General features: G+C 37.8%; 1 protein-coding gene across 1 annotated transcript in view; it reads right to left on the bottom strand.

Annotated features, from left to right (window-relative positions):
• Positions 1 to 24960, bottom strand: part of LOC111582422 (protein SSUH2 homolog) — a 35356-nt gene extending 10396 nt beyond the window's left edge. Inside the window, exons 1-11 of the mRNA XM_023291081.3 lie at positions 24804 to 24960; positions 17902 to 17988; positions 17746 to 17821; positions 17495 to 17624; positions 14843 to 14903; positions 14631 to 14752; positions 12441 to 12503; positions 11031 to 11110; positions 4427 to 4519; positions 1108 to 1213; positions 783 to 890 (exon numbers count right to left, since the gene is read on the bottom strand). Coding sequence (XP_023146849.2) covers positions 783 to 890; positions 1108 to 1213; positions 4427 to 4519; positions 11031 to 11110; positions 12441 to 12503; positions 14631 to 14752; positions 14843 to 14903; positions 17495 to 17624; positions 17746 to 17821; positions 17902 to 17988; positions 24804 to 24819 — 942 coding nt within the window. The 5' untranslated portion in view covers positions 24820 to 24960. The remainder of the gene's footprint in view (positions 1 to 782; positions 891 to 1107; positions 1214 to 4426; positions 4520 to 11030; positions 11111 to 12440; positions 12504 to 14630; positions 14753 to 14842; positions 14904 to 17494; positions 17625 to 17745; positions 17822 to 17901; positions 17989 to 24803) is intronic.
• Positions 24961 to 25174: the final 214 nt, after the last annotated feature.

A 25174-nucleotide genomic window follows, 5' to 3' on the forward strand; every position in this document is an offset into this window, starting at 1 on the left:
ATGAGACACATAACAACCAAAACAAGACACAAAATGTTAGAAATTAGACAAAAATAGTCCAAAACAGGACACAAAATGACCAAAAGGAGACACAAAATTTTAAAAATGAGACACAAAACGACCTAAAGGAGACATAAACTATCAAAAGTGACACAAAATCTATACAGTGAGGTACAAAATGACCAAAGCGAGACAAAAATTGTCAAAAATGACACAGTACAATCTGTAAAAATAAGACACAAAATGACCTGATGGAGAAACAAAATGTTAGAAATTAAATACATAGCAACGTAAACATGACATAAACTGTCAAAAAATACACAATCTATCAGCCACAAAATGACCAAAAGGAGATAAAGTGTCAAAAACGAGACATTAAATGACCAAAACAAGACAAAATGTTAAAAATGAGACTCATTTAATCCTGTACATCTGCTGGAAACTATCCTGTCTGTGTTCTCACCAGATTTCATGTCAGTGTGAGTTTTAATTCTGGAAGTACTAAACAGATAAAATCTCTTCTTTAGTGTTTCATGAGGCTAAAAAAAGAAAATACTTTACAGAACTCAGTTTTGAGTCCCAAATAACAAATAAAAAAAAAACTCTGAACTAAATCTGAGACTGTGCATTTTCTTATTTCCTGAAACCCGTCTGACTCTTTAGTTAATTTCCCACTGATGGTGTTGAGCGCCCCCTGCTGCACGTCTGCATGTATGTTAAATAACTTGCTTTCTATCTGTGTGCTCTCAGGTACTCTTTTTGTTCCATCTTTCTCGTCCTACCTGCTGCAGGATCCTGGAGCTCTGGGCGAACTGGGCCAGGTGCTCCTGGATGAGTCGCTCGGAGGCCTGGGAGATGGCCGGGTTTGGGAACCCGAGCAGTGGGTAGAGCTGAGAAAACACAAAATGTTACAACTTAGACAGAATATTCAAAACCAGGCCCAAAACATCAAACATAAGATACAAAATGACCAAACAGAGAACCAAAATATGAAGAATGAGAAGTATGTGTGTGTGTGCGTGTGTGTGTGTGTGTGTGTGTGTGTGTGTGTGTGTGTGTGTGTGTGTGTGTGTGTGTGTGTGTGTGTGTGTGTGTGTGTGTGTGTACCTGGTACTGGTTGTTCTTGAACAGTTCCTTCCCACTAACTGAACTCAGATCATCGACCTTCAGACCAGAGTTCTGCTCGACCACGTGGTCAGTCACATGGTTGGTCCTGAACACAAACGCACACAGACACAGTGTTTACATGGCGTACATATGTAAATAATACACACTCTGTGTAAATATATGATAGACACTACTGTAAAATACAATGCAGTCCAACACAACAGCTCTGCCATAAATTCTACTTTTGAGAAACTTCAAAATGTCTAAAAGAAGATACATGTTATAAATTAGACATAAAATGTCCCCAACAAGAAATAAAATTTTATAAATTAGACATAAAATGTTGAATACAAGACATAAAATGTTATAAATTAAACACAAAATAATGAAAACAAGACACAAAATGATAGAAATTAGACACAAAATGTCCAAAATGAGACACAAAACAACCAAAACAAGACACAAAATGCTATAAATTAGACATAAAATGTCCATGATGAGACACACAACCTTAGAAGTTAGACACAAAATATCCAAACTGAGACACAAAACAACCAAAATGAGACACAAAATGTTATAAATTAAACATAAAATGTCCCAAACGAGACAAAAAATGTTATCACTTAGACACAAAAAGTCCAAAACGAGACACAAAATGTTAGAAATTTGATACAAAATGTTGTAAATTCGATGTCATTATTTTCTCTTTGTTCAACAGGGGACGCCATAATATCATCCTCACACAGTGGAGGTTGATAGTGTAGTAATACTGGTTACAGTATCAGACTGTCAAGGACACCTGGAACCATCCGAACCTGCTCAAGGACCCTGAAAAATCCCTCCTGCAACCTCCTTAAATAACCAGGGAACCAGTCAAGGACCCCACAAACCTCTACAAGGCCCCAAACAACCTCACTGAGCACTGTAGCATCTTCACTCACTCCTGGAACATCTTCAAGGATACTCACAAACCTTCCAGCAACCCCTCAAAGACCACTGGAGCATCTTCAAGGACTTTTCAGGCCCCTCAAAAACCAATGTAAACAATTCAAGGCTCTTTCTAGGCCCTCTCAAACTTCTGTAGGAAGTCTCTGTCACACCCTCAAGGACCACTTGACCCCTAGAAGTTTGTTGAGGTTTCAGAAAATGTCCTCAAGGACCACTGTAACACCTTTCAAACCTCCGTAGTGATTCCTACAAACCCCTTAAGTATTCCTCAAACCTCCTCAAGGCCCAAAACCCCTCAGTGAACACTATGACATCTTTAGTCACTGAAAGAACATCTTCAAGACCCTCAGAAACCCTAAAAAAATCCCTGAAGAACCTCTGGAACATCTTCAAGGACCATTGAAATAGTCAGAAACCCCCTCAAGGACCTCTGAAATTTATTCAAGGATGGAAACCTTTCAAGGCTCTTTAAATCTTCGCCAAGGACTGTTGAAACTTTTTCTAGGACTGTGGAAACCATCCTCAAGGCTCTCTCAAACTTTCTCAGGAACTCCCTGCAACATCTTCAAGGACCGCTGGACCCCTAGAAGTTTGTTGAGGTTTCAGAAAATTTCCTCAAGGACAACTGTAACATCTTCAAGTTTTCTCAAGGACCTTTCAAACCTCCTGAGTGATTCTTAGAAGCCCCTCAAGGACCCCATGAACTTTCAAGGATCCCTCAAACCTCCTCAAGGCCCCAAACAACCACGGTGAACACTGTAACATCCTCAGTCAATCAAGGAACACCTTCAAGACCCTCAGGGCCTTTAGAACCCTCTCTGTTACTCCTGGAACTTTCTCAAGGACCACTGAAGAATCTTTGTTAATCAAATATGAGCCTAAAATTTAATAAGTGTATTCTACATTCATCTGATTTAAAATTTTCCCAAAAGTAAATCGTTTGCAGAAACCAGATTCTGTAACAAACAAAAAAATTTGAGCTCCTTGATGCAACTGTGAAATTATTAATGACTCAGCTGTGACCAACAGTCATGTGACAAAAATTCTGGGACTTCTTTGCTGAATGGCATACACTGTTTACACAGAGCTGAGAAGAGCTAAATCTGGAAACTAATTAAATATATAAATAGTCAAACATCTGTAGTATGTGGAGCTTTCATTTGTTCCAAGTGTTGGTAACAACTGTGGACACTTGGAAAAATGTTGCACATGTTGATTCTACATTATTTATATTTGTGTAAAGTTCATTAAAAAGTAAGCAAGTAAACAAAGAAAATTAACTTTTGTCTTTGCTTTTTAAAAATAATTATTTATGGTAATAAAACTTCATTAAACTCCACAGAAGATATTACTGAATTCTCTCTCCTTCACGGTTGTTTCCATAGAGGTTCAGGACTTTATATTGCAGTGAAAAATGAGGAAAAATGACACAGGAGCAAAAACCTCCTTAGGGATCACTGCACCACCTTCATGGTTTCAGAAAATTTCCACAACTTTTCAAAGCCTTCAACTACCAAACCAAAAATATAAAATATAAAAAATGAGACACAAAACAATTGACACAAGATCTAAAATAACCAAGATGGGAAATAAATTGTCAAAAATTACACAAAAAACAATCTAAATGAGATATGAAATGTTTTAAATTAGACATAAAATGACCAAAACGAGACACAAAATATTAAAAATTGGATACAAAATGGCAAAAGAGAGACAAAAATATTTAAAAATTAGGCAAAAAGATCAAAACCAGACCCAAAACATTGAAAATAAGACATAAAATGACCAAAAAGAGACACAAAATATAAAGAATGAGACTGAAAATGACCAAAATTAGCCACAAAATTTTATAAATTTGACACAAATTGTCATAAATTAGACACAAAATATCCAAAAGGAGATACAAAACATCCAAAAATGTGGCACAAAATCTTAAGAATGAGACAAACAATGACCAAAACGAGACAGAAAACATTCAAAAATGACACGAAACAAGAAAAACAAGACAAAAAAAAGACACGTGTGCCTTATCGACTACAAACAGGTAAAACTGTCACAAACCAGACACAGACACATGTAGGACCACAAACCTAGAATTTACAAACATAATTACAACATTTAGAACCGTTTGCAGCTCAGTTCTTGTCTCCTACGAGATTCTACTGATGGTAGAGGCTTTGGAAGCTGGTAAAATATACCCAATGACTCCAAGGACCACCTGGAGCATCTTCCAGGACCACAGGAACCTCTGCAACCCCCTCAGAGACCCCCTAAGAGCTTCTAAAATGCCCTCAAGCACCATCTGAACTTTGGAGGACCTGGCTGAACTGAATCTGAGGGTCCCTGAAGGCACCACAGCACCAGCACTCACCACTGCACCGTGAGCTGGATGTAGGCCAGTAGCTGTCGTCTTCCTTTACAGGTCTCACAGTCCTTCGTCCCTCTTCCCTGGCACTCTGAGCACCTAAACACGCACACACATGACACACGTGCACACGGGTCAGACATGTAACATGCATGTATGACATTCTTCAGAGGTCTGATCCAAGCTGGGGTTTAAAGGGACACGCCGCTGTTTCTACATAAACTCTGAATGCTGCACAATGCTTTAATTCAATTCAATTCAATTCAATTTTATTTATATAGCGCCAATTACAGTCAAATTGTCTCGAGACGCTTTACAGAACCCATATGCCTGACCCCCAGAGCAAGCCAAAAGGCGACAGTGGCAAGGAAAACACCCTTTTAACAGGGAAAAAAAACCTCGAGCAGAACCCGGCTCTAATGTGGGGGGACCCATCTGCCTGCTGGCCGGGCGGGTTGAGAGGGACAGAAGAAGTAGAGAGGTAGAGATAGAGGGGTAGAGATAGAGGGATACAGATAGAGGGGTAGAGATAGAGAGGTGGGGGGGTGGGACACAAGGACCATAAAACACAGCCACACATCTGAAGCATCCAGCATCCAGCTCTGGGACCAGGGACACTCGGAGAAAGGACACAGAAAGAAACAGAGTGAATGTAATGCAATAATGGTATATATAGTAAATACATAGGTAGTTAGAGAAGGGCTCAGTGCATCCAGAGAGGTTCCCCAGCAGCCTAGGCCTATAGCAGCATAACTAGGGGCAAACTAAAGGGACGTCAAGAGGGGAAGTCAGTTGTGCAAATGAAAACACCAGCTCACCCCATCAGGGTCACCCAGTCAGCCCTAACTATAAGCTTTGTCGAAAAGGAAGGTTTTAAGCCTGGTCTTAAAAATAGAGAGGGTGTCCGCCTCCCGAACCCAAACTGGGAGCTGGTTCCACAGGAGAGGTGCCTGATAACTGAAGGCTCTGCCTCCCATTCTACTTTTAGAGATTCTAGGAACAACAAGTAAGCCTGCAGTCTGAGAGCGAAGAGTTCTGCTAGGGTAATATGGTACTATCAGGTCTTTAAGATATGATGGAGATTGGTTGTTAAGAGCTTTATATGTCAGAAGAAGGATTTTGAATTCTATTCTAGATTTAACAGGGAGCCAATGAAGAGAAACCAATATAGGAGAAATATGATCTCTCTTGCTAACTCCCGTCAGTACTCTGGCTGCAGCGTTTTGGATCAGCTGTAGATGTTTCAGAGAGCTATTGGGACAACCTGATAATAAGGAATTACAGTAGTCAAGCCTAGAAGTAACAAATGCATGGACTAGTTTTTCTGCATCACTCTGAGACAGGATGTTCCTGATTTTCACAATATTTCTCAGGTGGAAAAAGGAAGTCCTACAGATTTGTTTTATGTGCGAGTTAAAGGACATGTCCTGGTCAAAGATAACGCCGAGGTTCCTCACAGTAGTACTGGAGGCCAATGTAATGCCATCCAGAGTAACTATATGCTTTGAAAGCAATTCTCTAAGATGTTTGGGGCCAAATACAATGACTTCAGTCTTGTCTGAATTTAGTAGTAAGAAATTATAGGTCATCCAGGTCTTTATGTCCTTAAGACAATCTTGCAGTCTAGCTAGCTGATTAGTTTCATTTGGCTTCATAGATAAATACAATTGAGTGTCGTCAGCATAACAATGGAAATTAATACAGTGCTTCCTAATAATGTTGCCTAAGGGAAGCATGTATAATGTGAACAGTATTGGTCCTAAGACAGAACCCTGAGGAACTCCATGATTAACCCTAGTATGCTCAGAAGAGTCATTGTTGACATGCACAAACTGGAACCTGTCTGATAAGTAGGATTTAAACCAGTCCAGTGCTGTCCCTTTAATGCCAATAGAATGTTCTAGTCGCTGTAATAAAAGTTTGTGGTCGATTGTATCGAATGCTGCACTAAGGTCCAATAAAATAAGTATAGAGACCAGTCCATTATCTGACGCTATGAGAAGGTCATTAGTAACTTTCACCAGAGCTGTTTCTGTGCTATGATGCACTCTGAAGCCTGACTGAAACTCTTCAAACAGGCTGTTCCTTTGTAAATGTTCATATAATTGATTTGCAACTGTTCTTTCCAGAATTTTAGAGAGAAATGGGAGGTTGGAAATTGGTCTATAGTTGGCTAAAACATCTGGATCTAGAGTGGGCTTTTTAAGTAAAGGTTTGATTACAGCAACCTTAAAAGCCTGTGGTACATAACCTGTTACTAGAGAGAGATTAATCAGATCTAACATTGAGGAATTAATTAAAGGTAAAGCCTCCTTGAACAGTCTAGTTGGGATAGGATCTAAAAGACATGTCGATGGTTTGGATGTAGAAACTATTGAAATGAGTTCAGAGAGATGTATGGGGGTGAAAAATTCTAAATATCCATCTGGTCTTACAGCCAATTCTAAAGTATCTGTACTCGATGATACATCTGTGACATTTGCAGGAAGGGCCAGATTAATTTTTTTTCTAATCGTAATAATTTTATTTGTAAAGAAGCTCATGAAGTTGTTACTGCTCAAAGCTAAAGGAATACAAGTTTCAACAGAGCTCTGACTCTTTGTCAGCCTGGCTACAGTGCTGAAGAGAAACCTGGGGTTGTTCTTGTTTTCCTCTATTAAAGATGAATAATATGTTGTCCTGGCATTACGAAGAGCTTTTTTATAAATTACTAGACTTTTTTTCCAAGCTACATAAACTTCCTCTAAATTAGTGGAGTACCACTTCCTTTCCAGCTTTCGGGACGCCTGCTTTAAAGTCCGCAGCTGGGAATTATACCAAGGAGCAGGTCCTCTCTGAGATAGAACTTTCTTTTTTACAGGTGCAACACTATCAAGTGTTGTACGCAGTGAGGCTGCAGCATTATTAACAATATAATCCACTTCTGTGGGGGTAAAATTATAATATTTCCCTTCCATTATATCAGTAAGTGGTGCTGGACTAAATAGAGAGGGTATTATTTCCTTAAATTTAGTCACCGAATTGTGAGACAGACATCTACTGTAATGATATTTATTCTTAACTCCTATACAATCTATTGTTGTAAATTGAAATGTTATCATAAAATGGTCAGAAAGAAGAGGGTTCCGGGGAAATACTGTTAACTGTTTGATTTCTATGCCATAAGTCAGAACGAGGTCAAGGGTATGATTAAAACTATGAGTTGGTTTATTTACATGTTGAGAAAACCCAATTGAGTCTAATATTGAATTAAAAGCAGTCGTAAGGCTGTCACTGTCCACGTCAACATGAATGTTGAAGTCACCCACAATAATGACTTTATCTGAGCTGAGCACTAAATCAGATAAAAAGTCTGAGAATTGAGATAAAAACTCAGAGTAAGGAGCAGGAGGACGATATACAACAACAAATAAAACTGGTTTCTGAGCTTTCAAATCTGGATGAGAGAGACTGAGAGTAAGATTTTCAAATGAACTGTAACTAGGTTTAGGTCTCTGGTTCATTTTTAAGCTAGAGCGGTAAATTGCTGCCACTCCTCCTCCTCGGCCCGTGATTCGAGGAACATGACAGTTAGTATGACTAGTAGGAGTTGATTCATTTAGACTAACATATTCTTCCTGCTGCAACCAGGTTTCAGTCAAACAGAACAAATCAATCTGGTTATCAGTTATCAAATCATTTACTAACAGAGATTTAGACGAGAGAGATCTAATATTTAACAGACCACATTTAATTGTCCTGTTTCTTCGCTCAGTTGAAATAGTGGTATTAATTTTAATTAGATTTTTATGGTTACTATGTCTTTTGTTTATTTTTGATTTGCTTAATTTATTGAATTTTGGTGGTCGGGGGACAGACACAGTCTCAATAAAGCTAGCTGAATTCCTGGAGGGTGACAGCTGAGAGGAAACTGCAGAGAGGTGTGGAAGGCTACAACTCTGCATCCTGGTCTGAACTCTGGGTTGTCATGCTTTAGGAGTTCTAATAAAATCAGCCATATTTCTAGAAATGAGAGCTGCACCAGCCAAAGTGGGATGGATGCCGTCTCTCCTAATCAGACCAGGTTTTCCCCAGAAAGAGCTCCAATTGTCTATAAAGCCAACGTCGTTTGCAGTACACCACGTAGACGACCAGCGGCGAAACGATGCCATACGGCTAAACATATCATCGCTTGTCAGATCAGGCAGGGGTCCAGAGAAAACTACGGAGTCCGACATGGTTTTGGCAAAGTTACACACCGATGCCACACTAACTTTGGTGACCTCCGATTGGCGTAACCGGGTGTCATTACCGCCGACATGAATAACAATCTTACTGTATTTACGATTATCTTTAGCCAGCAGTTTCAAATTTGCTTCTATGTCGCCCGCTCTGGCTCCTGGGAGGCATTTTACTATGGTCGCTGGTGTCGCTAGCTTCACGTTTCTGACTACGGAGCTGCCAATGATCAGAGTTGGTTTCTCAGCGGGTGTGTCATTGAGTGGGGAAAAACGATTAGAAACGTGAAGCGGTTTGTGGTGTGCCGGGACAGCGGGCTTGAGCTTAGGACTACGTTTCCTACGAACTGTCACCCAGCTACCCTGACTTCCCGGCTGCTCGGGTGCTGCTAGGGTACGGCTAGCAGAAGCTACACTAGCAGCTATATTATTGCGGTCCGCACCGGCTAAGGGAGCCTGGCTAACAGCTAGCGGGGTGTTTTCCATGGTGCGGAGCCGCGCTTCCAATTCAGAGAGCCTCGCCTCCAAAGCTACAAACAGACTGCATTTATTACAGGTATCATTATCACTAAAGGAGGCAGAGGAGTAACTAAACATGTGACACACTGAGCAGGAAAGAGAAGGAGAGGAAGAGGGAGAAGCCATGCTAACTGCTAAGTGCTAGGCTAGCGGACAGAGATAACAGATTAACTTAGAATTAAGTACAAATCATCACTTTATAGACTCACATAATTCCTCACAGTCATTAAGATCAGTCATTAATTTATTTTAAATTATCACCCAAAAATGTTGTGTGGTAACGCAGATAGTAGCAGAATATCCAGTTAGTTTCCTATCTTGATTCAAGAGTGGTATATTAATAGGAGTGTGAAAAATCTGTTAAAAGAACTGAAAATATGGATAAAATGGTGCCAGAAAAAATAGACAATAAAAGCTGTAACATTTAAAAACTGTAAATAATAATAATAATAATAATAATAATAATAATAATAATAATAATAATAATAATAATAAAGAATAATAATAATAAAAAAGAATAACTAAAAGAATAACTAAAATAATAGTAATAATAATAATAATAATAAAACTGCAAGTTTCTGTAAAATAATATTTTAAATACAGTAGAAATAGCTTAATTTTACAGTCAAACACTGTAAAAGAACAAACTAGTATTTCTAATAACACTGAATTAGATTTTTTTTTCTTGCTTTATTGTAGTCAACATCTAATTAATACTCTTCTTTGTAACTTTACTCAATATTTGCTATAGCTTAATAAAAAGAAAATCTATACAACAGTTTAAAATTTATTGACCATTTTTCATTCCTTTATATACATATTTTTTCTTTAAAATATCAGCAATATCTTTAAAAAATATATTGTTTGCTTATTTAAATACAGTAAAAATCTGTGTGTTTTTATTGTAGCACAATGTGAAAAATCTATCTACATTTTTACCCTGTTTTATTTGTGTTTTTTATGATTAACCTTTAAAAGAATGCAGCATTTTATTGTATTTTAATCAGCAAAATATAATTTTTGCAGACATTTTAATTTATTTGAAAGAAAAATTAATATTAACCACTGAAAAATGGTAAATATCATTTTAAACTGTTATTTTATCGCCTTTTCCCCTAATTTTTAATCCACATATAATAACTAATAAAATCACAGAAAAAGTTAGTGAGAGAATTTTTAAAATTTTAAAATTGTATTTTTGGGTAATTTTAAAATTGCCCAAAAATATAATTATTTTCAAGATCTTTGCTGTTATTTAAAGGGAAAAAAATACATTAAGGATTGAAAAATTTTAAATATTCTTTTTTTTTCTTTTTTGGTAAATTGCAGGTATTATTTAGTAAAATCACTGACATTTTTTAGCAGGAGTAATTAAAGAGTAAAATGTGAAATTAAGAAATTATGTTGAAGAAAGATCAGACTGTTCAATAGAGATAAGAAAAATAGAAATAAAATATGAAAATACAAAAATAAATGAAAATAAAATAATACATAAAAATAAAATATTTTAAAATAAAATTTTAAAAATACATAAAAATTAAATGTAAAACAATATATAAAAATAAAATAATAAAAAAAGAAGCAAAGAACTGCACAGTCAATATCCAGATTACCATACATTCATGTGTATGATTGTACTTCATGTAAACGTTTTGTCTTGAATCTGGTTAAAAACAGAACACCCCTCATCATGGTGAAACTAAAGTTTCTGTAAACGCTCTGCAGGACTGTCAATGACATTTTATTACTCCTACTACAAAACCAGGAGGCTCGGCTTCACTTCATCTTTCGGTCTGAATATGAAAACTCTACAAACGGGAACATCACTGGAGGATGTAAGCTGATTTTGGTGCCCTTCACACAGAGTTGCTTACTTGTCTTGGCCGGAACCGTTGCAGCGATGGCAGCTGTCATTGTTGTTGGTCCCAGAACCGTTACATACCCAGCAGGGTTTCTGTGGAGACACAAATCAAACGAACGTTTCACGGTAAACCCACATTACATCAGATCCAGCTGATTTTATGTGTATCAACCCGATGCACACTACAGGCTAAAAGTTTGGAAGCACGATTGAATTTGTACAAAAAAAAGATGGCTAATGCTAACAGTGGCGACGAATGCCAATACTGATGGCTAATGCTAATACTGATGGCTAATGCTAACAGTGACGACTAATGCTAACAGTGATTGATAATGCCAATACTGATTCAGAATCTGAATCTGAGACTATTACCTATAGCCATCAGTATTAATATTTCCTGGCGCTAATACTGATGGCTAATGCTAATAGTGATGGCAAATGCTAACAGCGATGTGTAATGCTAACAGTGACGACTGATGCTAATACTGATGGCTAATGCTAATATTGATGGCTAATGCTAACAGTGATGATAATGCCAATACTGATTCAGAATCTGAATCTGAGTCTATTACCATTACCCATAAGTATTAATATTAGCTGGCGCTACTACTGATGGCTAATACTAATAGTGATGTAAAATGCTAACAGTGATGGCTAATGCTAATAGTGATTTGTAATGCTAATACTGATGGCTAATGCTAATAGTTATGGCATACGCTAACAGTGATGACTAATTTCAATATTTATGGTTAATGCTAATACTGCTGGCTAATGCTAACAGCGACGACTAATACCAATACTGCTGGCTAATGCTAACAGTGACGACTAATGCCAATACTGATGGCTGATGCTAATACTGACGGCTAATGCTAATAGTAACATGTAATGCTAATACTGAGGGCTAATGCCATGGAATTTGGGCACATTTTAGTGATTACACAGTTAAATAGCAGTTAATAGATATATAACATTGTCAATATTGGTAAGCAGAGAGCATTGTAGGAGTTTAGTTAGCAATGGGCACCGTGACAAAGACTTCCATGGTGCTTAATGACCTCCGACCAGCGCTTTTGTGGCAATTTAGGATTGACGACAACGACTTTCTTTGACTTTGTGGCCGAAATCTTGTGTCTGTTGAGTAAAACATTATCAGTACAGGAAAAATGCCCACTATTGCTTGATTATGCTGCTGACTTTTAATTTTGAAATTTATTCTACATTTGCATCACAAGTTTCCTCCCTTTAAGAAATTTGTGTAACAGCAGCCGTAAACAAAGAATCGGGTTGATGTTGATGCAGATACTGTTCGGTAAATAAAATGCCTCAGTCTATATTCTATATTCTCATCAAGCTTTTCCTGTCAACAGTGATTATGAATGTTATTATTAGTGATTCATTAATTGAGAGATTGACGTCTGCTTACGGATCCATTTCCCTGGCACTCTTGGCACGGCATCGTCCCAGTGGTGTGACAGGTATGGCAGTCCTGCACAAACACACACACACAGTAGAGTTAAAAATAGCATCACTATCTGCTGGACATTCAGAATCCTGCTCTCTAATTGGCTGTCAGCTGTTCATTCCCAGCAAATTTTAAGTTCCCGTCAGAGCTCAGCCTAAATTAAACAAGTTACCTTGGCAACAGTGCAGATGCTACTTGCTGTGTTAGCAGTCGACTCTAGACCCAAGCAACATTAACAGAAACCTCAGAAAAACCTCAACAGACCCAGGTAGTTTTCAAAACTTCTAGCGGGACAATGTTGCCTCATCTTTTCAAGCAGGAAGCTCCCATATTGTTGTAGAAACCTGCTGCTGGTGTTGCATTCTCTGGGAAAGGGCCATTGCACATTAACTTCAGGGGCCCTGGCATCTCCACGACTTTTGAAACCCCTTCAAGGAACCCCAGGTTGTCCTTTGCGGGCCTGCAGAACCTGCTCAAACACAACTTGAACCTCCTCCCCAAGACATGGGACCTTAGGAACCTCAAGAACCCCTTGAAGAGCTACAAGGACTTCTGGAACCTCCTCCTAAGATACTTAAACTTCTTCACTTGGGGCAGAAACTCATCATCAATCCAGGAACCCTCCGTAGAAAGCTTTTCAAAGATCACTGGGACATCTTAAAAGATTCTGAAACTCTTCATTAAACCCTTAAGACCCCTCCAGAGTGCACTCACCGGGTTCAGCTGACTACCTTGGAGAGTTACCCAAGCAAAATAGGCAAAGCTTTCAAAACTTCCAGCAAGACAACATCACCTCATCCTTTTGAGCAGGAAGCTCCCAGTTTGTTGTAAACACCTCAACAACAAAGATAGTTTATTTCATCACAGGTATACGACATGGCATGCAGCAGGAGCTTTCCAAACGGTGGAAATTTCTTGTGACAGAATCTTCTGTGTGAAAAGCTGGGAGGAAACTTCAGGGTAGACCCAGAATTCTCTAGAGGGAGTATATATCTCATTTGGCCTGGAAACACTTCAGGATTTCCCAGAAAGAGCTGGCCTGACCCAATTCCTGATGAGCAGAAGAAAATGCACTATACTTCTGAACAGTTTTCATGAACCTCTGGACCCTTAGAAGGTCTGTAAGGCTTCATATGTACTCACAAGGTGCATTATACCCTCCCTAAACCAGTGACTTTGAAGAACTTCTAAAACATCTGCAGAATTTACAAAGACAACATTAAGAAAATTTGGAACATCCTCAAGCAACGTCCTGTAGAATAATTTGAACCATCTAAGAGATCCTCACAAAACTAAAGAGATCAAGTTGGGACTTCAACAACCCAAATAACTCTAAGGTTTCCATAGAACCTCCTCAATATTCTGACATCTTGAAGGACCCCAACCACATTTTCAGACCAAGGTCTCTGTGAAATATCTTGAAAATTGTAAGAACAGTTTTTTTCTACTTCTGGAATCTATTCAAGGACTCCTGAAGGTTTATGGTGGAGTATATAAATGACCTCCTTCAATTATCATTGGAACTTTCTCAAGGAACTCTTAAACCTTTTCAGTGATCCTTGGGACATCTTGTGAACACCTCATGGACCTGTGGAAAAAACCTAACCTGTTAAACATCTTAATGGAAAAGTTTCTCGATGAGCAACTTTTGAAAGAACCCTTGAAACATCTTTCAGGGTCTCTAAAACATTTTCAAGAAGTTTTGGAACCCCTCTAGGACCACTGAGATCTCTGAATAGAGCCCAGTAAACATTTCAAGGACCATGTAATTACCTCCTCAATTCCTAAGAGATGTTTAAGGACCAGTGGGAGCTTTTCAGTGCCATTTGGAGCCAACCCAAGAACAATTTAAATATTCTCAAGGGTCCATTGAGACCCTTCAAAGACTGTTAATTATCTTCCAACATCTTTTCAATCCATTGTGGAAACTCTTCAACTCATGTCATCTGCCTAAAGGACCATGTCGGTCTTTTCCAGGACCCCTCAGACCTCCTACTGAACCAACAGAACTCACTCTGACATTTCTGGAACTTTCTCAAGGATTCCTAAAGTATTCAAACTCTAAACTTGTTAAAAACACAGTAGAGATCAAACGCAGGTAACCCTAGCAACCAGGCGGACTTTGACAGACAGCTGCAGTTGGCCAATCACCTTGATTGAGGAGGTGTAGGGCACCCGGATCTCTTCTTTGTGGTCCGAGAAGAGTTTTGGGGCCGTGGCCTGGATCTCCCAGGGTCGGGGGGCGGTCTGGGTGTAGAAGTCAGCCGGCTCACCTGTCAATCACACCACAACCAGCTGTCAATCAAACACCTGCACCAAAAACACCAATAATAAGCAACACCGACTGAACAAATGTACAGTACCTTCATGAGGCTTGGTGGCCCAATCAGTCGACCTGGACTCAGTAAATGTCTCCAAACGGTACTGCAGAACAGAAAACACACTTTAACTACAGAGCAGCACCTCAAGGTACAGATATATTTTGACTTTTTGGTTGTAGATTTGTGGATAAAGTGAAAGTGAAACATGAGCTGTTGTGTGGCGACTTGGATTGAATATAAGTATATTTGCAAAACAGTAAGTCAAGATTCCTATTTCAGACATCAAGATGCTTCATCAGCTCAAACATTTAAACCATAACTCACATTGTAATGTCACATGACATTTATGTGAGAATCAAGTGTTTATAAACTGATGTGAAACTGTCTATGGAGTAACGTTCTTTGTGTGGATTCATTTAGTCGAACAAGGAGGAACAGGAGAGTCTGGGATTAATACTATTAACCCAAAAAACAACAGTTTGGCTTTGAAATAAGAGTTGTTTTTTTTTTAAATCTTTCTAAAAAACTGCCAAAATTACATAATGTATTGACAGATTACAGAATTTGTTGGACCAATCATGTGTGACTTATAGTTCAACTGTGAAGCTATTAGTGACTCAGATGTGACCAACAGTCATGTGACAAAAATTCAGGGACTTTTAAGATTAACTGCAGGCAGTTTTTACACAGAGCAGATAGTAGACAAGTTTCAGTAGAAAAAGACTTCCACTTTAACTTGTGGTCTCTTGTTCCACAAGTTACAGGAACAAGTTGCAAACATGACAGAAAAAATTAAATATTTTATTCTTGTTATGGCTCACTTAACCCTCTGAAGCCTAAAAACATGCCGGCAGGTTTGAAATTGAAATTGGTGCTACATTTTTGCCAATATCGCCCAAATTTTATCATTTATTTGCCAGATTATCAGATTTTCAACTTTCTAACAATAAAAGTATTATCTGTGATGTATAGGTCCATTGAACTAATTACTCAAATCTAAGCTTAAAGTCATGACATTATATTGAAATAACTTCATTCTGTAAATCTCATATAAAAATTTGCATTTACTGTTTTTGAGCCATGCTGCATTTATTTTATTGCTCCAGTTTGTTTTGTTTTGCTCTTAGTGTCACCAATACTTAAAAAAAGGTACAATAAAGAAGAGAAGACTGATAAATTGAACAGTATGTGTAAAAATACGTGGGTGGGTTACTGTGTTTTCATGTTGACAAATGAGGCCCAAGTTGTAAATGCAGAAGTCTGCTGTAATTTTTCAGGTTTCCAAATGAAACTTTCACTTTTCACAAAGTAAAGTTGAAACTATTGACACATAATTTATTTCACACAGCCCATATTACACCATACTGTCTAATCCAGTGTGGTTCAGTAACCGAGTTGGATGTTCTTGCATAATAAATCTTGCTGACATAACAGCCTGTGGGGGTATTTATTAGAGCTTTGTGCACAAGTCCAGTCATGTAACATACATGCGGTCATTACAGTTGAGTGACAGAGCTGCACAGTTGATGCTGATGTGGCCAAATTAGAGGCATGGGAACACTCCAATTTGTTGTTAATGTAGAATCAAAGGTCCCATATGGGGAAATCTTTTTTTAAAACTGTTTTGTGGGTGTTCTAAACTCAGAGGTGTGAAATAAAAGCTCTGAGAATGTGAAGTTTACTTCTGAAATTCCAGTATCTGTACCTCAACTAGACGGCCTCCTAACTTTACCAGCCTGGTACAACTGAGGAACCAGCTTTGTGTAGCACCGCCCCCCTCACGGCTTCCAGGTGAACCAACCAGAATGAGCAGCTGTCTCTCGGTCCACCAGGTTTGTTTACTTTCTACAGCTGCTTCTGCTAAATTCTAAAATGTCTGAAGGCCGAACTAAACTCACCAAATGTTCTGCTGTAAGAGTGAACACAAGAGTCTCCATGCACTGACAGCATCTGAGCAACTGAACACCCAGTGGATTACTGGTATTATTGATGCTAATGTCTCCATAGTGTTAGCTTGTGTGGCTAATGTGACCAACGTTAGCATTAGCTACAACAAAAGCCAAATCCTTTGATTTGGCTCACTGTGTGGCTAATGAAGCTAATGTTAGCTTTGATGGTGTGTTCATAAGTCAGAGCTCCGTGGAAACTTTAATTTAAACCATTAAACAAGGAGTGGGTGGGTTGCCGTGTTTTCATGTTGTACTTCAGTTCAACCTAAACTCAGCTGCTGTTAGCATCTGTTAGCTTCTCTCCTGCTCTCTGTGCTCACATAAACTGCATTTTAATACAGCTGAATTCACAATAAAGCTATTCTCATGCGTGTATTTTCCTGTTTCTGTTGTCAGACAGCAGAACGAGGATGAAATATTGACTGAAACTCCTTCAGACAACATGTGAACCAGCAGTTACTTCATTTCCAAGCTGCTACTCTGCAGCTGAAATACAGATTTTATGATGTCGTCTGACAAACTCACCAAATACATGAGTTAAAAACAACACCTGTGCTGAGAATTCACAGATATTTCATGTAAAATGATACTCACAGAGAAAGTTAGGAGACATAAAGTCCTGCTTTCACATACTCATTCATCTGTCAATCACAGACAGAGTCTTCTTCCTGAAGGGGGCGAGGCCAGCAGCAGCTCAGCTACGTTTAAACAGCTAACAGCAGCAAAGAGTGTGAACATCAGTCACCCTGTACGTGTTGAACGGCTCCATCTTGGTGATGACGCCGTCGTTGGCCGGAGCTTTACTGTAGCAGCAGTGAGACGAGGCGAAGCTCTTGAACGCATCATTAGCCACATCCTCTGACAGAGAGGGGATGCTGCAACACACAAACACAAATAAAAATAAAGTGTTGAATATTCTCTGAACTCCACAGATGCAGGGCAGTACGTGATTGGCTGGTTGTTACAGGTAGATGAGCCGCTCAGGTGATGTCATACCTCCAGTCGTCAGGTACAGCTCCTGGTTGGGGTGGCGCTACAGGCTCAGCGGGCATCGGAGGTGGAAGGAAACCTCCTGCAGATACGACGACGCTTTTATAAAAAGTCATGCAGTGAAAGCATGAACATTGTGTGAATAGCTGAGAATCCTTTTACCTCCTCCGGGAACCAGGCCTTCGTATCCGGGGACGCTGCCAAACATGTTGGCCGGGGTAGTGGGGGCATTGAGAGAGGGGTAGATAGCTGGAATAAACAACAAACAAACAACCAAACAGTTCTTAGAGCAGGCCTGGACAGAACTTTGGCAGTTGCTTATATCCTTAACCCAACTATAACACTAACTTAACAGGATGATATCATATCATAAAAAATCATATCAATCATACTGTACCCCACACATATACTAACTACTAGACGGACTCCTAATATTATCAATCTGGTAACAAACTGAGGAACCAATAGGAGTCAACAAGGACAATCCTTAGTTTTAGCATTTTGTGTAGGTAATGTGGCTAACATTAGCATTAGTCACACAACAATAGGAAAATGTGTTGGGTAAGCTTGTCATACATCTATTGTGGCATTACCATCAGCCAACTCACAGGATTTGGCTACTGTCGTGGCTAATGTGGCTAACATTAGCTTTGATGATGTGCCCACAGGTCAGACCTCTGTGGAAACTTTAAACCAATAAACAAGGACTTGTTGGGTGACTGTGTGTCCCCACAACAATAGAAGAATCCTTGGTGTTGGCATGGTCTGTGGAATTTCCTATTATTGTCGCTAGTATTAATATTAGCCACAACAAAAGGAAAATTTTGTGGTTTAGCTTGTTGTGGTGGCTAATGTGGCTTTAGTATTAGCCATGACAATAGCCAAATCCTTTGAGCAAGCACCCTGTGTGGCTAATGTGGCTAACACTAGCTTTGATGATATGCCCACAGGTTAGACCTCTGTGGAAATTTTAAACCAATAAACAACAACTGTGTGGGTTACTGTGTCCCCACAACAACAGGAGAATCCTGTGAGTTAGCATGTTGTTTTTGCTAATGTGCAATAACAATATGAAAATGCTGTGGGTTAGCATGTTATGTGGCTATTGGGGTATTAGTATTGGCCACAACAATAGTCAAATCCTTTGAGTTAGCACATTGTGTGGCTAATGTGGCTACCACTAGCTTTGATGATATGTCCACTGGTCAGATCCCTGTGGAAACTTTAAACCAGTAAACAGGACTGGTGGGTTACTGTGTGTCCCAACAACAATAGGACAGTCATTGGTGTTAGCATGTTCTGTGGCTAACACCAGCATTAGCCACAATAAAAGGAAAATGCCTTGGGTTAGCATCCTTTAGTGGATGAAAAACTGATCTGGTTGCAGTTTTTAACAGAACTCAAATGCCATATGTCTATCTGCTGAACTGATGAAGCTCTGAGGCTCAGAAATGATGGAAAAAGTACTAAAAACTGCAAAAATTTGCATCTGCAACTCTGAAAATATTCATAGTATGAAGGTAAAGCTTTGCACAGCTTCATTAAATACACTAAAGTTATTATAGGAGAATAAAATCAGCTGATTCTGAGGAGGTTAAGGGAAAATTTCTTCAGTTTTAGGTGATGTTTTAATGGAAAAACTGTTAGAATTGGAGCCTCCCTGCTCTGGTTTAACAGTGAGAAGCAGCGACGCCACGTTTTTCCGCCTAAAACTCCTGTAAACATGAAAGGAGAGGCTGCAGTCATTTCCCCGGATCCTCCCACCGCCCACGCAGCTGTTCCAGTAAGTCAACTTAAACGGTGGTGGAGGGGCTTTAAAGAGCCCCCACTCTGCTCTGTTTGCAGGAAAACACTCTCAGCGTGAGCTTTTCCCCACAGGATTCCCACACAGATATCGAGTTTATCTGGTGTCATTGAATCAACCGATAACCAACAGATGATCATCTTCTATCTGATCAATCAGCCCGATCAAAGAAACTAACGGAGGTCCATCATCACTTTAATCCACAAAGTTTTTCACTAAAAACACCAACTGCAGCTCCGATATGAGCCCCGTTTCTGCTCAAACCTATAATCTGAATAATTCATCATAATAATCATAATACCTACATTCGTGCAGCACTTTTTAGCGATCAAAACTGCTTTACAAGACAACAAATAATGAAAACACATTCAACAAGATCCTAAACATGCAAATATGAAGTAGGTAATTAAAGTTAATGTTAGTTTTATACCATTTTTAAGACAAGAGCTGATGCATTGAACTACTTTTCAGGAAAAAAAAGTTTTAATTTGTGTTGCAAATTAACCCCAACAAGTTTACATATTGAGATTAAGACTCTACAGTGTTATTTTAGGTGTGATTTTACCAACAAATGTGCATATAAAGGAATAAAACCCTGCAAAAATGATATTAAATACAACTTTACATGACTATAATTTACAGTATATGAAGGCTGACAGTTTTATTAATTATTACGCTTAACCTGATTAATTGAGGACTAAAGTTATTATCCTACAAAAAACCTAAGAAAAAAGAACAGTACCAGAGATTTCCTGTGAGAAAGTGTAGTACTTATTTTTTCAGTGGATTGTTTTGTTCGACTTCGTGAATCATCACAAAAGAACTCTTTTGCTTATCTAGAGTTATAAGCTGCAGGAGTTCAGTCCAAAACCTCCTCTAGGTTTGAAAAGAAGCAAAGATTTAATACAGAACATCTGTAATACTTTTAATTTCTTATTTCTTACTTGGTGTAAGCAAAATACCCACAAAATTTCTATAATGACACCATTTATAAGCCAGAAACTGTAAAAACGAATTTTCCAACTCATCCTTGAACTACTCATCTGAAACCAAATTTAAACTCATTTTATTTCAAATTTCAAAATTTGCCAAAAATAAACTCTTTCCTCTAACCAGATTCTGTGAAAACACAAAAATTTTGCTTTCTTTGGTAAATCTGTGGAGATATTAATGACTCAGCTGTGACCAACTGTCATGCGACAAAAATTCTGGGAGTTTTTTTGCCGGTTTCTGACACTTTAGCGATGAAACCGATCAATTAGTAGAGAGAAAATGCTCAACAATGAAACTGATCATGAACTTTTTTCTTTAATATTCGCTCTGCATGGTGGTGTAATTTCTATGATGACTACAAAAATGGCAAATTATGCAGAAAACCTGTTGACTTCAGGGTTTTGTTAAAAGTTTGTGAAATAAATAAAAAGAAATTCTACTTTTTTTTCTGATTTCTGTGATTCTAACTGCATCATATTTGCACAGAAGATTTCTCTCTCCTTCTAGTCATGATTGTTCTGTTTCTATAGAGGTGCAGAACCAAAATGTAAAGCGAAACAACAATAAAAAAAAGACATGACAACTAAAGAGTGATGAAAAATGGCCGAAACTCAGAAATGTCTTGTGTGCAGTTGGACAAAGTTTGAGTGACAGAAATCAGAAAATGCAGGAAACGAACAAAAGTAGATTTTTTTTGTTATCTATATTTCAAAAAACTTAAAAAACCTGGAATCAAGATATTTAACATTTTTCAAAATGTACACAGTTGTTATTAACTCCTAAAAAACACCAGGAGCTCTACATATTGTAGATATTTAATTATTTACATTTTTTACTGGTTTTCCATACTTGTTTCCTCTCTGCACTGTAAACACTGCCTGCAGTTCAGCCAAAACTGTGAATTTTTGTCACATAACTGTTGATCACAGCTGAGTCACTGATGGCTTCAAAGTTGCACCAAACATCACAGAATTTTTTGTTTCTTACAGAGTCTGGCTTAATCGAAGGGTTTCTTTGTGGTGAATTTTTAAATCAGACATGTTGAATAAAGTGATTTTAATGAAATATCACAAATTGAAGCTCAGATTTGCTTCATTTTCTGATATTTTTACAGTTTTTATCTGATAAATGTTGTCATATTTGTTTTAGTTTATTTTTTTTAAAGCAGACATGTAGATTAAATTGATTTTAATTAAATATTTAAATTTTAAGCTCAGATTTGGGTCAGTTTCTGATGTTTTTACAGTTTTTGGCTGATAAATGTTGTAATTCTAGCTTGTTTCTGTAAGTAAGACTTGTGAAATAAAGTAATTTTGATAAAATATGATTTTAAGTTCAGCTTTGGTTCAGTTTTTCAACAGAGTAGCACGTCACAGATGAGTAGTTCAAGGACAAGCTGGAAATCTGATGATTATTTCTGTTTTTTTACACTTTCAGGCTGATGAAAAAGGTAATTCTGTTGTTTTGTTAAAAGACAAAACACTTTTTCAACCCGTCTGCATGAAAGATAATGACTTCATATTATCATGATGTCTCCGAGTGTAAAATCCAAATCACAGGAGCTGCATTTTTTTAGTGAAAGATGAAACATGTTGGAACAAACCTTAAATAAAAGAAGAATTCTGATGCTACAGAAAACCTCCGGCCCACAACTCTTCATCTCCAACATGCAGCAACATGTTTGTTTGTCCTGAACTTTTTCCACTCTTGTCCAAAGAATCACAATCAGATTTTTTGTTGCTTTTTTTTAACATCTTCAGCCTCATGTTTTGGTGTCACCTGAGAGCAACATCCAGACCGTTTAGCATCATTATGGAGCTGCAATAAATCATTTTTATCCGAGGACATCCTGTTTCTAGATTCACTGATTAGCTATTTAGTCCATAAAAAGTCAAAAAATGGTACAAAAAAAATTTTTTTTTAAAAAGTGGATCAGTTTACTAAAATCTCTTGTTTGGTCCAAAAATATTCAGTTTACTGTCATAAGGGAAGAAAGAACTGAAAATATTTACATTTAAAATGCTGCTATCAGAGAATTTAGAGAGTTTATATTTAAAAATTGTTAAAAGTAATTAATTGAATAAATAGCTGACAACTAACTGATCAATCATTGCAACTTTATTAAAACAGAATAAATATTTTCACCCACCTTTGCCTCATTTAAAACACTTTAACCTTCGTAATTTGCAAATTTTGTGGTCCTAACCAGCCATTAGAAACTGCAATGACATGCTGAGTATTTTCTGTAATAATTAATCAATTTGTTTTTTATAAAGTCAGAAAATAGTGAAAAATGTGGACAAAAGTTTCCTTAAATGTCTTATTTTGTCCAAATTTATTCCATTTACTGTCAAAAAGGAGTAAAAAACAGAAAATATTCACATTTAAGAAGCTGCAATTACAGAATTTAGATATTTTTTCTTAAAAAGTTGCCAAAATTAATTGATTGAAATAGTTGACAACTAACTGATTAAATATTGCAACTTTGCTAGGTATAAATAATTATTTTTGCCCTGTTTCCTCATTTTAATCTTGTTTGTTGTCTTTTATTAGGATTTAAATTATCTCTGAACATACTGATATGTTTCACGCTTATTTATACACATACAAACTCTAATAATCTTTTATTTAATCTTCATAATTGGCCATTTTTGTAGTCCTAACCAGCCATTAGAAACTACAACTCCATGCAGAGCGAATATTAATTACTATCTTCATTGTTGAGTATTTGCTGTATTAATTCAAGGGTTTGGTGTTTTTTTTTTTTTTTTGCTAAAACATCAGAAAATAGTGAAAAATGTGGATCAGAGTTTCCTCAAATGTCTTATTTTCTCCAGAGATATTTAGTTTACAGTCAAAAATGAGGAAAAAAGACATTTAAGAAGCTGCAATCACAGAATTTAGACTGTTTTTTGTTCCCTCATTTCAACCTTTTCTTTTGTTTTTCATTATAATTCAAATTTTTTTAACACATGGCTTTACTTTACCATTATTTAGTCAAATATAAGCTCAAATCCTTTAATCTAATTTGCATATTTTGCTATTTTGAAGTTATAACCAGCCAGAAACAGAAAAACAAAGCAACAGCTGACATAAAAGCACAATATTACTGTATTAATTTATTAGCTTGGCCGATAAAAGTTCGGAAATAGTAAAAGAAAGTGTTGTTTTGTCCAATCCTATTCAGTTTACTGTCACAGAGGAGAAAAGAAACTAGCAAATAGTCACATCTAAGAAGCTGCACTCACATTTTAATAAAAAAATGACTCAGACTGATTAATTTAAGCGTGAAGAACTAATCAATTGATGCGTTGTTGGAAGTGATTCAGGTCGATTCTGGCTTCAATTTGTGCTAACATTCAAACAACGGGACTGAAAAATGTCGGTTTAATCAAAATTATGCAAATAAATATGTCAGATAAATAAATAAATGAATACAGTTTATAGATGATATCTGCAGCACCAGGCTGAGTTTTACTGGGTTTGACTGATTATTGAGGCTGATATTTGGCTATCCCCCCCCACCCCCCGCTCCCTCTGATTGGCTACATGTCACAGGTAGCAGCTAATTAGCACTGAAGGCAGAAAGATAAAGACTAAGCACATTAGCAAAGCAGAGCTGAGTCTAATAAACTAAATTTCCTGTGTATCAGTGGGTTTGTTTTCACTGTGGTGACTTATAAGTAAGAACTGATTAACCCAGATGTCCTTGAACACATCACAGATTAACTTTTCCCCTACAGGTTTTCTTCTCTTGAGTTTTTCTGAATGAAACACTCTAAATACCCCCCATTAATCTCATAGGAATCTTTAATCCCCTCTACCTTGTGGTTTCAGCGCCCCCCTTATGAAAGCTTCTGCAGACGCCCCTGCAGCACGAACTGTCCTCATGTTTCCTCTGTGAACTCTCGGCTGTTTGTCTAAGAGTTCTGCAGGGAAATAATAATCATATTCCACCTGATAAACACTTTACTGACTCTGGTTTCTTAATCCTGGTGAATGTCGCATTCGCTGGCGCTTTAAAAGCTGCGAAAATTCTGCAAAAACCTAAATTCTGTGACAATAAAAGCCCTATTTTCAATCAGATCTAAGTCAGAATCTGCACCGAGTTCAACCTGGACTCGGTTAGTCCCAGAAACTCAGTTTTTAGCTGCAGTTTCAGAGATTTGCCCCGGGGGCGGGTATTTTGGCTGCAGCGGGTCGGTGGGGCGTTCAGGCTCCTGCCCTGTGTTTGTTGTAGTGTTTTGTGGTGAGTTTAAGGTCCTACCTGCACTGTTCATCATGCTTCACGTCGATCACACCGATCAGATCCGTATCGATCCCGAATCACCACAAAGACGCTCCGTCTGCAACAGAGCTGATAGACGAGTCAAGGCGGCGGCAGTGAGGATGGCGACATCCGGTCACACCTTCACAATTAAAGACCTAGCCTTTACAATTAAACACCAAACTTTAACAGTTAAACCAGACTTTTACAATTACACACCAAACTTTCACAATCAAACACCAGACGTTTCAATTAAATCAAGTTTCAAAATTAAACAACAAACTTTCACAATCAAACACTAAACGTTTAGCATTAAATCAAGTTTTCAAAATTAAACACCAAACTTTCACAATCAAACACCAGACGTTTCA

This window comes from Amphiprion ocellaris, chromosome 5 (genome assembly GCF_022539595.1).
Source record: "Amphiprion ocellaris isolate individual 3 ecotype Okinawa chromosome 5, ASM2253959v1, whole genome shotgun sequence".
NCBI lineage: Eukaryota > Metazoa > Chordata > Actinopteri > Pomacentridae > Amphiprion > Amphiprion ocellaris.